This window comes from Dictyostelium purpureum (assembly GCF_000190715.1).
Source record: "Dictyostelium purpureum unplaced genomic scaffold DICPUscaffold_397, whole genome shotgun sequence".
NCBI lineage: Eukaryota > Evosea > Eumycetozoa > Dictyosteliales > Dictyosteliaceae > Dictyostelium > Dictyostelium purpureum.
In genome coordinates, this window is record NW_003519733.1 from 17,999 (window position 1) to 29,931 (window position 11,933).

General features: G+C 23.6%; 7 protein-coding genes across 7 annotated transcripts; 4 read left to right on the forward strand and 3 right to left on the reverse strand.

The window, feature by feature from the left end:
* Positions 1-195: 195 nt before the first annotated feature.
* DICPUDRAFT_41571 (uncharacterized protein) lies at positions 196-2,377 on the forward strand (the record flags this gene model as incomplete). Its single annotated transcript, XM_003293070.1, has 5 exons — positions 196-277; positions 358-745; positions 813-1,423; positions 1,498-2,088; positions 2,163-2,377. The coding sequence occupies 5 exons, from the start codon at positions 196-198 to the stop codon at positions 2,375-2,377; spliced, it is 1,887 nt and encodes a 628-aa protein (XP_003293118.1).
* A 248-nt stretch (positions 2,378-2,625) lies between these two features.
* DICPUDRAFT_83706 (uncharacterized protein) lies at positions 2,626-3,586 on the forward strand (the record flags this gene model as incomplete). The annotated part of the gene is made up of 2 exons (XM_003293071.1): positions 2,626-2,724; positions 2,792-3,586. The coding sequence occupies 2 exons, from the start codon at positions 2,626-2,628 to the stop codon at positions 3,584-3,586; spliced, it is 894 nt and encodes a 297-aa protein (XP_003293119.1).
* An 886-nt stretch (positions 3,587-4,472) lies between these two features.
* Positions 4,473-6,988, forward strand: DICPUDRAFT_58305 (uncharacterized protein). Its single transcript, XM_003293072.1, has 2 exons — positions 4,473-5,754; positions 5,832-6,988. Exons 1-2 carry the CDS (start codon positions 5,253-5,255, stop codon positions 6,881-6,883), a joined length of 1,554 nt encoding a protein of 517 aa, XP_003293120.1. The 5' UTR covers positions 4,473-5,252; the 3' UTR covers positions 6,884-6,988.
* Positions 6,989-7,235: 247 nt separating this feature from the next.
* DICPUDRAFT_83708 (uncharacterized protein) lies at positions 7,236-7,702 on the forward strand (the record flags this gene model as incomplete). Its single annotated transcript, XM_003293073.1, has 2 exons — positions 7,236-7,410; positions 7,485-7,702. 2 exons carry the CDS (start codon positions 7,236-7,238, stop codon positions 7,700-7,702), a joined length of 393 nt encoding a protein of 130 aa, XP_003293121.1.
* Positions 7,703-7,876: 174 nt separating this feature from the next.
* DICPUDRAFT_157925 (uncharacterized protein) lies at positions 7,877-9,973 on the reverse strand (the record flags this gene model as incomplete). The annotated part of the gene is made up of 3 exons (XM_003293079.1): positions 7,877-9,334; positions 9,404-9,724; positions 9,794-9,973. 3 exons carry the CDS (start codon positions 9,971-9,973, stop codon positions 7,877-7,879), a joined length of 1,959 nt encoding a protein of 652 aa, XP_003293127.1.
* Positions 9,974-10,300: 327 nt separating this feature from the next.
* On the reverse strand, positions 10,301-10,663 carry DICPUDRAFT_157926 (uncharacterized protein; the record flags this gene model as incomplete). The annotated part of the gene is made up of 1 exon (XM_003293080.1): positions 10,301-10,663. One exon carries the CDS (start codon positions 10,661-10,663, stop codon positions 10,301-10,303), a length of 363 nt encoding a protein of 120 aa, XP_003293128.1.
* A 251-nt stretch (positions 10,664-10,914) lies between these two features.
* DICPUDRAFT_58311 (uncharacterized protein) lies at positions 10,915-11,534 on the reverse strand. Its single transcript, XM_003293081.1, has 2 exons — positions 11,346-11,534; positions 10,915-11,267 (listed from the first exon to the last, which is right to left on the reverse strand). Exons 1-2 carry the CDS (start codon positions 11,464-11,466, stop codon positions 10,927-10,929), a joined length of 462 nt encoding a protein of 153 aa, XP_003293129.1. The 5' UTR covers positions 11,467-11,534; the 3' UTR covers positions 10,915-10,926.
* Positions 11,535-11,933: the final 399 nt, after the last annotated feature.

Sequence of the window (11,933 nt, forward strand, 5' to 3'; positions counted from 1 at the left end):
TATCTTTTCTTTAATTTTTTTATTTAATTCTTTATATAGAAAAAGTATTTACGAAATAATATATTATCTTCAATTGAATAAATTTCAGCATTATCACAATTTTTTTTTTTTTTTTTTTTTTTTTTTTCAACATTTTTTTTTAATTTTTTTCATTTTTTTAATTTTAAAAAATATATTAATAAATTTCGTAATAAAATGAGTGGTATCGCAGAAAAAAGAGAAAATGATCAACACGATAACGAAAAACAAACTAAAAAAATAAAATCGAAAACAAAAGGTATTGTATACATATATAGCAATCATTTTATTCAATGTAAACCAATTGTTAATATATTTTTTCATTATCATTATAACCAGAATTACCTTTTGAGCAATTATATTTAGATAGATTACCAAATGCATTAATGTATGAAAAAAGTTATATGCACAAAGATATTTGCACATTTGTTACAGTCAGTAGATCAGAATATATTATTACAACAGATATATTGGGATATGTAAAGTTTTGGAAGAAACAACCAACAGGAATAGAATTTGTTAAAACATTTAGATCACACAACGGTCCAATATCATCTTTATCAATTTCATTCGATGGTTCATTATTATGTACAGTTGGTTTTGATAAAAATGTTAGAATTTTCGATGTAAATAATTTTGATTTAATAAATTCTTTTAAAGTTCCATTTTTGCCACTAACTTGCGAATGGGCCTATGGTGTTAACTCAAGTAAAACTTTAATTGCAATGTAAGTTATAGAATATATATTTGTTTTTTAAAATATTTATTAACTCTTTTTTTTACAATTATTATAGTTCTTCAAGAGAATCATCAGATATTAATTTATATGATTCAAAGTTAGAGTCTACAAATAATAATAGTAATATTGAGCCATTACATATCATTAAAATTCATAAAAAACCAGTTCATTTAATGAAACTTAATCATCAATTTAATTGTATTATATCAGCGGATATTGGTGGTGGATTCGAGTATTGGGATATAGAAGAACCATTTGAAGAACCAAAAAATGTTAAATTTTCATTCAAATTAGAAACAGATCTCTATGATTTCTTAAAGAACCAAACTATACCAACAAGTTTAGAAATTAGTGGTAATGGTCGTTATATTTCAACTATGGCTAGGGATAAACGTATTCGTATTTTCCATTATCAAACTGGCAAACTTCATAGAGTTTATGATGAATCATTCGAAGTTTTACAAAAGATTCAAAAATCAGAAGACCCAACCTATCATATCGATAACGCGGATTTTGGCCGTAGAATGGCAGTAGAAAAAGAAATTGATACAATGTTTGATAACTTTACAAATAATATAACAACTAAACAAGCTCCACCATTAAATGTAATTTTATTTGATGAAACCTCAAATTTTTTAATTTATTCAACATTGGTTGGTATTAAATGTAAGTATAGCATATAGTTGGTTAGTATTTTGGATCAATAGAAACATAAAAATTAATTACATTTATTATTATAGTCATAAATATGGTTACAAATAAAGTTGTTAGAGTTTTAGGAAAAATTGAAAATTCAACAAGATTTTTAGGTTTATCATTATATCAAGGTAAAAATGAAGGTGATGTTTCATTAGGTACTAAAAAGAGAGATAGCGAAAATGACCCAACATTATTTTGTTTAGCATTTAAGAAACAAAGATTTTATATGTTTTCAAGAAGAGAACCAGAAGAGCACGATAACCCAGATTTAGGTAGAGATGTTTTCAATGAAAAGGTTACCAAGGATGAACAATTATTAATTCAAAATGCTCAAAGACAATTGCCAAGAAATGCAGTTATTCATACCTCAGTTGGAGATATTCATATCATGTTATATCCTGATGAATGTCCAAAGACTGTTGAAAATTTCACCACTCATTCAAAGAATGGATATTATGATGGTATAATATTCCATCGTGTTATCAAGGGTTTTATGGTTCAAACTGGTGATCCATTGGGTGATGGTACAGGTGGCACATCAATTTGGGATAAAGACTTTGAAGATGAATTCAATCGTAACTTAAGACATGACAGACCATTCACTGTTTCAATGGCAAATGCAGGACCAAATAGTAAGAATCATTATTCATTATAAATTTAATATATTTTTACTAACAATAGTATTTTTTTTTTTTATAAAATTTAGCTAATGGCAGTCAATTTTTTATTACAACCGTACCAGTTACAAGATTGGATAATAAGCACACTGTTTTTGGTAGAGTTTATAAAGGTACCGATGTTGTTAGTGCAATTGAAAAAGTTAAAACTGATAAAGAGGATAAACCACTTAACGATATATCAATTATCAGCATTAAAATTACTCAAGAGGTCCCACCAGAATTCCAGAACAAAAAAATATAAATAAAAAATAAATTGAATTTTTATTTTAGAAATATTAAAAATTCAAACCATCCCAATTAATTATCACTTTTTTTCCGAAAAAATAGGAAAAAACTTATTTTTTTAAATTTTTAAATTTTTAAATTTTTAATTTTTTTTTATAAATATTGATTTTTATTTATATTGTTTTTTATAAATATTGATTTTTTTTATTTTTAAATCAATATTAAAAATATTTCAGTAAAAATATTAAATTATAATTATTTAAAATGCACGGCGGAGCAAAATTATTTGTTATTTTATTTTCTTTTTTGGCACTAGTATGCCTTGGTTTTTCAATTTGGAGTGGTATAGTTCTTTTTAAATCTGTAGGTATTATTTGTATTAAAAAAAAAAAAAAAGAAAATTAATTTATTAATACATTAAATAATATAGGTGGATATAGGTAAGGGTTATGTAGAAACAAGCTGTTTGCTTAATAATGTTCAAAATCTACCATTGTGCCTTCCTGCATCAGATACATGTTATGCTTTTAATCATGACATATGGTGGTATAATTATTGGGGACCATCTTATTTTATTTATGTAAGTGGTGGTAACAGTATATACGATGATGGCGCCTATGATGGCAATGGTGATGGTGATGGTAATGGTGGTGATACAGGAGATGGTGATGGCGAGTTTGATGACGGTGGTGATGATGGTGGTGATGGTGGTGGTTTCGATGAAGGTGGCTTTAGTGATGGAGAAATGATAAAATTACATAAAAAACTCGAATCTACTTCAGGTGCAGCAGATTTATCAAATATAAAGGAGTTAAAAAGTGTCAAAAATCAAAAACAACAATTACAACAATTACAACAATTACAACAATCACAATTACAGCAAAAAGTTAGTAGTGATGATTGCTACCCTGGTTGCTATCAAGGTGTTTTTTATGTAGAATATTTAGTTAATAATGGTAGTTATATCAATTCGACTATATCCGGTTTAGTTTCTGATTCCATGACCTGGGTAGACTCTTATTTACAATTCTATTTAAAAGGTGTAAGTTATAATTGCTACTATAACTCCAAAGAACCAAACAATGTTGTTTTGTTTAAACCACCTCTTTTCAAAACAAATGCTCTTGCTGGATTTATTATTACTTCAACTTTTTTCATAATTTTTGTAATTATTGCAATTATAGTGTTTGTAAAAAATCGTCACAACACTTATAGAAGAATTTAACTAAAGCTATTTGTAAAATTTTTAATTTAAATTAAATTAAATAAATGTATATAATTTTTAATAAAACATTATTTATTAGTATATTTATTATTATTATTATTTTCCTTAATTTTTTTTAATGGTTTTGGAAAAGTTGTGAGAAAAATTTAAAGAAAAAAAATAGATAACTGTAGGATTTTTTTTTCGAATTTAACCACACAAAAATATTAAAAAAAAAAAGTGTGTGGTTTTTCAATCACATATCTAACCCACTTCACTTTTTTAATATTTGGGTGTGGTTAAATTCAAAAAAAAAAAAAAAATCTTTTTTCTTTTTTGGAATTTAATTTGAAAATAATATTGACCCATGGGTGTTGCTATAGTGAAATCTAATGGACGTTAGTTCGTCTGGTTTAATCTATGAGTATTTCGAAATATCTTTTTTAAATAATATAAACAAAATATTCTTTAATATAAAAAAAAAAATTAATAACTGCTTTTAAAAAGATTTTTTTTTTTTTTTTTTTTTTCGCATTTAACCACACTAACACACACAAAAATCAAATGGACCTCACACACAAAATTCCCATGCAATGCAATAAAATTGTGTGGGTGTGTGTTGTTTTTATGAATGACTTTCGTCGGTTATTGGTTTTATAAAATTAAAATTTAAATTAAAAAAACAATTAAATAATTTTTTTTATCTTTTTTTTTTTTTTTTTTTTTTTTTTTTTTAAAAATTAATCTTCTTAAAAAATAATTTCCAGTATAAAATTAATTTTAAAGATAAAATATTTATTTAATTAAAAACAAAAAAAAAAAAAAAACGACATTATTATTTTTATTATTAAAAAAGTTTTTTTTTTTATTTTTTTTATTATTAATTTTATTTACCATCTCTCCGACCAATAATAAACACAACAACAATTATATAGTTATAACTATTGTAATATTAGTTTAGATATTTTGTGTGTGTTTTTTGTAGTTTTTTTTGTTTTTTAATTTCATTTTTTTTTTTTAGTTTTATTAATAATATCATTTTATTTTAAAAATAATTTTTTATTTTTTATTTTTGTTAATAAAAAAAAATTATTAAATAATAAAATAATAGATAATTTTTTTGTGTGTATGATTTAATGATATTTTTCATTTCATCTAAAAAAAATTATTTATAGTAACATTACATAATATATCAATATTTGTATTATTTTTTTAAAAAAAAATAAACTAAAAATAAAATAATAAAAAAATAAAAAAATAAAAAAAATAGTAATAATAAAAATAACTTTATTTCATTATTTATAAAATAATAATAATTCTGTAATAATAGTAAAAATTATTTAATTTTTTTTTTTTAAATAATATCATAATTTTTTTTTAGTATCTAAACTAGGAAAAAAATAATTGATTAAAAAAAAAAAATAATTTAAATTAAACAAGAATTTTTATCAAACATAAATTAGTTTTACATTATATATCAATAATATTAATATTATTGGTAGTTTCAAAAGTGGCTTCATTTTTATCATTTTTCTCAAACTCCTTGGGTGGAGCATTCAAAAGAAATAACAACGATAATAATAATAATAATAACAATAGCAACAACAATAATATTAATTTAAATAATCATAAAAGATCACATTTAAGCAAAAGTACAGATAGTACATCATTAAAAAAATCAAAAAATATGTTTAAATATAATCAACTAAAAGATAATTTCATTTCAGTAAGCAATGATGAAGCCGGATATTTTAATGGTAAAGATGTATTTGGAAATAGAATCGAAATAAACTCTGCCAGTGGTTCAGACAGCGACTTTGACGATTTTAATGATTCTGAAGATGATGAAATGGATATTTGCAGCAGTGGCACTAAAATTCAAAATTTACATTTATCAAGATTCCAAAATAACAACCTCGTCAATTCTGATAATTTCTTTAGAAGACAAAGACAATTTATTTATTTACCACAATTCCCAGAAGAAATCATAGCTAAAATATTTTCATTCCTTACTGCAAATGATTTGGTTTCAATTTCATTAACATGTAATTCTTATCATAAAATTGCAAACGATAGAACTTTATGGAGGGATCTCTGTTTTAATTCAACTTGGACCATTTCAAACCTATATCACCCAACATTTGATTATAAAAATTATTATTATGAGAAACATGCTATTACATCGCCAAGTAAGTTCTTTTTAATTATTTTTTAATTATTTATTTTTTAAAAAAATATTAATAAAAATAATTTATTTTTCTATTAGATTGCGCTAAATGGGTATCACCAAAATTCTTTGGAACATTACCAAGCAAAAGATTTAAACATACTGCAACTTATGTTAATGGAAAGGTTTTATTTATTGGTGGTCAAGAATCAGATCAAAAAAGATTCAATGATGTAATTAGCTATGACACAAAAACCCAAACTTTTACAGAAATTCATACAAAGGGTGATACTGTACCAAAATTCTCTAGACATTCCGCATCTGCAATTGGTGAAAAGGTTTATGTATTTGGTGGTTTTGATGGCTTTGGTACCAACTTTAATTTAGCAATTTACAATACTGAAACTAGAGTTTGGACCAACATCCCAAATCATTTCCTCAAAGGATCGCCCCCAGTAAGCCGTACTAATCACTCTTCAGCAGTCGTTGGTAAAAATGTATATATATTTGGTGGTAATAATAACGATGAAAATGGTGTATATCAAGTATTAGACGATTTACATATTTTAAATACAGAAACTCTTACCTGGACCAAGCCAGAAATCAAAGGTGATACACCTTGCGCACGTAGTGGACATTGTATGACTTCTATTGGAAACAAACTTTATCTCTTTGGTGGTGGTGTCTGGAATCATTCAAATGGTTGGGTCGAGAAATTCAATGATATTCATATCTTTGATACCGAAACCCTTACCTGGAGCAAACCAGAAGTCAAGGGTGAAGTACAAACAAGTACTTTTGCCATTGCTTTTAGTGTTGGTCGTTATTTATTTATCTTTGGAGGTGGTAGTAAACCTAAACATTGTGTTACAAATGATATATATGTTTTAGATACTGAAACCAATTACTGGTCAATACCCACAATCCAAGAACCACGTCCACCAGCCAGAGATATGGGTACTGCTTGTGTTGCTGATGGTGATGTTTATTTTATGGGTGGTTATGATGGCGCTCCAATCAATTATTTTAATAAATTAAAATTCAATTTTAAAGTTTTATCAAATTTAGCCTCCCAAAAAAAACAAATACCACCACAATTTAACTACTCTCAACAATATCAAACTAATCAAAATAAAAAATTTTTACTATAAATTATATAAATAATAAATAAAAATACCAAAAAAAAAAAAAAAAAAAAGAAAATATTTATTTTTTAGAAATGAATATATAATCTATAGTTATTTATATTTAGAAATAAAAAAATGGTTTTAAATAATATAATAAAGAAAAAAAAATATTTTTCTTTTTTTATTTACTTATATTTATTTTTTAATTTTATTAATTTATTTATTTAATTTATTTTTTTATAGTTTTATATTAAAATTATTATTTTTTTATTTTTTTTTATTTTTTTTTATTTTTTTTTATTTTTTTTTTTAAATTTAAATTTTCATTTTTTTTTTTTAGTTTTCATTCGTTAAACAGATAATAATTTAATAAAAAATGGAGGTACCAAAGAGAAGAGTGGTTTTAGCATTATATAAAGAGTTAATATACTATTCAAAGCTTTTACCAAATAAAACTCAAAGTCAAGATAATTTAAAATTAATAAAAACAACATTTAGAAAAAACAAAGACATACCTGAAAACTCTGAGCAAATCAATAAATTGTTAGAAGGTAAAAATAAAATGATATTAAGTTTTATTTTTTGAAATAATAAAACAAATTTACTAACTTATTTCTTTCTTTAGATGGTCAAAAGAAATTAAGTTTTTTAAAGATTATGACACCAAGACAGTATTCAAAAACTTATAATATTTCAGGAACATATAAATTTGAAGATGGAAAGTGGATTGGGGGCAACGAAGAGAAAAAAACAAAGAGAATATATAAAGACCACGGCATAGATATTATGGATCTTAGAAGACATAACCATCTACTCAGAAGAATGAATTTCATGGATCGTTAAATAGGTTTAAACAATTAATATATAACATCATACCAACAAAGCGAATGTGGAAACTAACTAAAATCATCTTTTTTTTCTTTCTTTTTTTAAACTTTTTTTTTATTTATTTAATTTATTTTAAATAAAGTGTATATATTTTTAAAAGGCAAAACAAAATATTTTTATTTATATATTTTATACCAATTTTTCTTCTATAATAACCTTTTGTTTTTTTAAAATTTTATCGATTTTTGATTTAGCAGTATCATTTTCAGCTTTGACATTGATAAGTTTGGAATTTGGTCTTCGTTTTTTTGGTTTATCATCTTTTGATGGAGTTTTGAATAATGGATTTGGAATCATTAAAGATGGATCGGGAGATTTGCTTTTTTTAGTTGGAGTTTGACCATCATTAGTATCTTCACCATCTTCATCTTCACTGCTTTCCTCTTCTTCGATTGGTTCACCAGTTTTATCATCTCTGGGAATAATTTTACCATGAAACGGGCAAATATTGATGTCACGTCTTGGACATAGTTTGCCATTTTTTAATGGAAAGTTACATGGAATAGTTACCGGTGCTTCGTCTTCTAGGGTGTAGGTGAATTGATTAAGCATATTAAAGTTATCTATTGATATGGTGGGTTCGTAGGAGTCACCCAAAAATCTATGTTCTCTGTTAATACCATTATCTAAGCTAATCTCTTTTTCACCCCAGAATAAAAGTGATGTATTCATTGGTACAATTGGTGCACGTTTTAGTAAGTCTTCAACAGATTCTTCTTCGGGTAAATCTTTAACATCAACAGGCTTAATATCTCTTTTGTAGTATGGTTTATAAATTAATTTATCTGTTGGAGAGCCAGTTGTTGTGGTGGTAGTCGTTGTTGTTGTAGTGGTAGTTGTAGTTTTATTCTCTTCATTTTGCTCCATTGTGAACTCTTCCATTTCTATACCTTCGAATTCATCCTCTCCTTCGTCTTCTTTTGGTTGGGGGTTGTCATCTTGATTACTGAATGGTAAAATATCAATATCTTTGCTTTTTAATTTTGTATTATTGATTTTTGATTGAATATCGATTACTTTTCTTAAATAGTCAGAATACTGGGGGTCTTCATGAGAATTAATGTTGATTTTGATTAATGTTGTGTACCAATCATTAACAACTAGGTTTTGAATTTTCTCTAATTCTGTAATTTTATTTGACAACATTTGAAGTTTTTCCTTATCTAAATTATCTTTGGTATCATCTGGATTAACTGAAACTTCGATTGTATATTGTAAACTACCAAAGCCACCTTCTCTAACAATATTTGAATGATCTATTGAGGGTTTATTTGTTTTATCTTCTCTTTCCTCTTCATCACCAAATTCAATTTCTATACCATCTTCGTTATTACCTAGTTCATGCTTTTCTATTTCTTTTAATTGTTCTTCTAATATTTCTTTTTCTTTTTCTTTTCTTTTTAAACCTTCTTTATAGTCTTCGTCGTCACTTCCAAATAAATCGTCAAAATTATTTGATGGGTCGGGGATCATATCACTAAATAATTGCTCCATGTCATCTATAATTGTAAAAATTGATTTTGACATTTCTTCAAACTCTATTTTAAATTTATCATATTTTAATTTTAATAAGGTTTGAGTTTTTTCCTAAAAATTTAAATTAAAAATTTTAATATATGTTTATAGAACTCACAATAGTATTTATTTGATATTTACCTTTCTTTCATTTTCTTCCCTATCTCTTGATAATGCATTTGCTCTAATTTCAGGGAAATTTAAACGTAGAGAATTTTTTAAATAATAATAACCATTTCTTAATAAGCTATAATGAGCACCATAGGATTCATTCCATTTCTCTATATATTCCAATGTTTTAGCTCTTAAATGTAATACACTATTTGCAGGTGGTGGTAACTGAGTATTATTAATACCCAAAGTAAGTTCGAAAAATGTTGATAAAACCCCACATAGTAATTCCCTAAAATATTTTGATCGCATAAAAATTTCATTTATAATATTAACTGTTGAAATTCTAACCTAATAATTAAAAGAGAAAATTATTAGTATTTTAAATAACAATTTTTCTATAAATTATTATATACCTACTTGGGCATGTTTATATTTTAACCTATCAATTAATAAATCGAATGCACTTTTAATATTTGAATTTGATAGTTTTAAAATTGCTTTAAATTTTGAAACGTGGTCGGTAGAAAGATTTAATGAACCAGTTGATGTTGCATCTTTAATTAAATCGCTTATTTTTTTTCTAGATTCTATATCCATCCATTAAATAATTGTTTTTAATAATAATATAGTATTATATTTATAAATTTATTTATTAACAAAAATGAAATTTAAAAAATAAAAATAAAAATAAAATAAAAATAAAAATAAAAAAAAATAATTTTATAAAATTTAAAAAAAAATAAAATTAAATAATTTTTTTTTCTTATAATTTTAATATTATTATTTAATTTTAAGGTTATTATAATAAATTGTTATTATTGCTTAATTAAGTTTGATCACTCATTCAAGGTGATTCTAAAAAAAAAGTAATTATTTTTTAAAATTATTATTATTTACATATTTATTTACATTTTTATTTTTATTTTATAATTTATATTTAGAAAGTTTATTATAATTATTAATAAACTCTATATTTTTTATAATATTTGAACGGGTAATAATTAAAACTTCTTGTTTTAAATTTATCTTATTATTTTGTTGTGGTTCTTTTTTTACATTTAATTGATATAATTTACTTGAACGTGTAATGATATTACTTTTAGCAGGGGTTGTATTGGATTCTTTCTTTACTTTTGGAATATCTTTAGATTTTAAAACTTTTTTTCTAATGATTGTATCTTTGGATGATTTATTTGATGAACCACAGAGAGCTTGTTTAAGATTTATAATTTGAATTCTGTTTCTTTTTTGTAATTGACTTGATCTTCTTGTAATAATTCTAACCATTTTAATTTTTATAGTTGATCTATTGATTGTTAATGTTTTTATTTATTTTAATTTAAGTTTTAGTTTAATAATCAATAAAATCAAAAATTTACTTATATATAGCACAATATCTTTTTTTTTTTTTATTTAGAAATTTTTTTTATAAGAAATTTTTAAATTTTAAACAAAAAAGTTTTTTTGTGGAAATATTGAAATGGGAATAAATTGATATTTTATACACAAAAAAAAAAGAAATTAATCTTGGTTAATGCTTTTATTTTATTTTATTTATTTTTTAAACTTTCTATAACTTTTAAAGACTCTTCGATATGGGAGTGCGAATTAAATTGGCTTGAATGAATTAATGCAATTTTGTGGTTTTTGTCTAAAATAAATGTTGTTCTACCTGGTAAAATAAATGCGGTTTTACCAACACCATATAATTTAGCCAATTTACCTCCTTTATCTGAAAGTAATGTGAATGGTAAACTGTATTTAGATGTAAACTTATAATGGCTTTTAGTATCATCTTGACTAACACCAATAACATCTGCGCCAGCTTCTATAAACTTTTGATATTTATCTCTGAATTCACAAGCTTCTTTTGTGCATACTGGGCTATCATCTGTTTTGTATAATTTTTTATTTATAAATAAAAAAATATTAATATGAAATTATTTTTAAAAAAAATTAAATTACATACCTTTTGGATAAAAATATAATACAATTGGTTTACCTTCGAATTGACTTAATGATATATCTTTACCATCTTGGTTTGGAAAAGTAAATTCTGGTGCTTGGTCTCCAATATTTAATTTTGTCATTTTTTTTATTTATATTTATTGTATTTATATTTAATAATTAAATAATTTTATTTTTATTTTTATTAATATTAATATTTATATTTATATTTGATTTGATTTGATTTGATTTGATTTGATTGAAATGTTTAATAAAAAAAAATTTTATTTTTATTTTTTTTTTAAAACAATCTGTTTCTATTATTTATAAATTCTATACTTCTATATAACATTCTTTCGGACAGACACTTTATTTCGGCGATGATGGTTCTATTTTAAATTAAATGAAATCACCATCACAAATTTTAATTCAAATAAAAATTCTAAAAATATTTTTTTATTTTTTAATTTTTTTTTTAAAAAATAATTTAATAAAATTAGTGATGATTTAAAGGGTAACATTAATGAAATGATTCAAAATTTTTTTACGAGACTAGTCAGAGGAGTACAACAAAATAAGATTAAACTACACGTTAATTTTTAAATAAAAT

Coding starts and splice junctions, on each gene's coding strand:
- DICPUDRAFT_58311 (XM_003293081.1), bottom strand. CDS start 11,466: ATGACAAAATTAAATATTGGAGACCAAGCACCAGAATTTACTTTTCCA. Junction 11,268..11,345: donor ATTATATTTTTATCCAAAAG/GTATGTAATTTA, acceptor TATACAAAACAG/ATGATAGCCCAGTATGCACA.
- DICPUDRAFT_58305 (XM_003293072.1), top strand. CDS start 5,253: ATGTTTAAATATAATCAACTAAAAGATAATTTCATTTCAGTAAGCAAT. Junction 5,755..5,831: donor ACATGCTATTACATCGCCAA/GTAAGTTCTTTT, acceptor TTTTTCTATTAG/ATTGCGCTAAATGGGTATCA.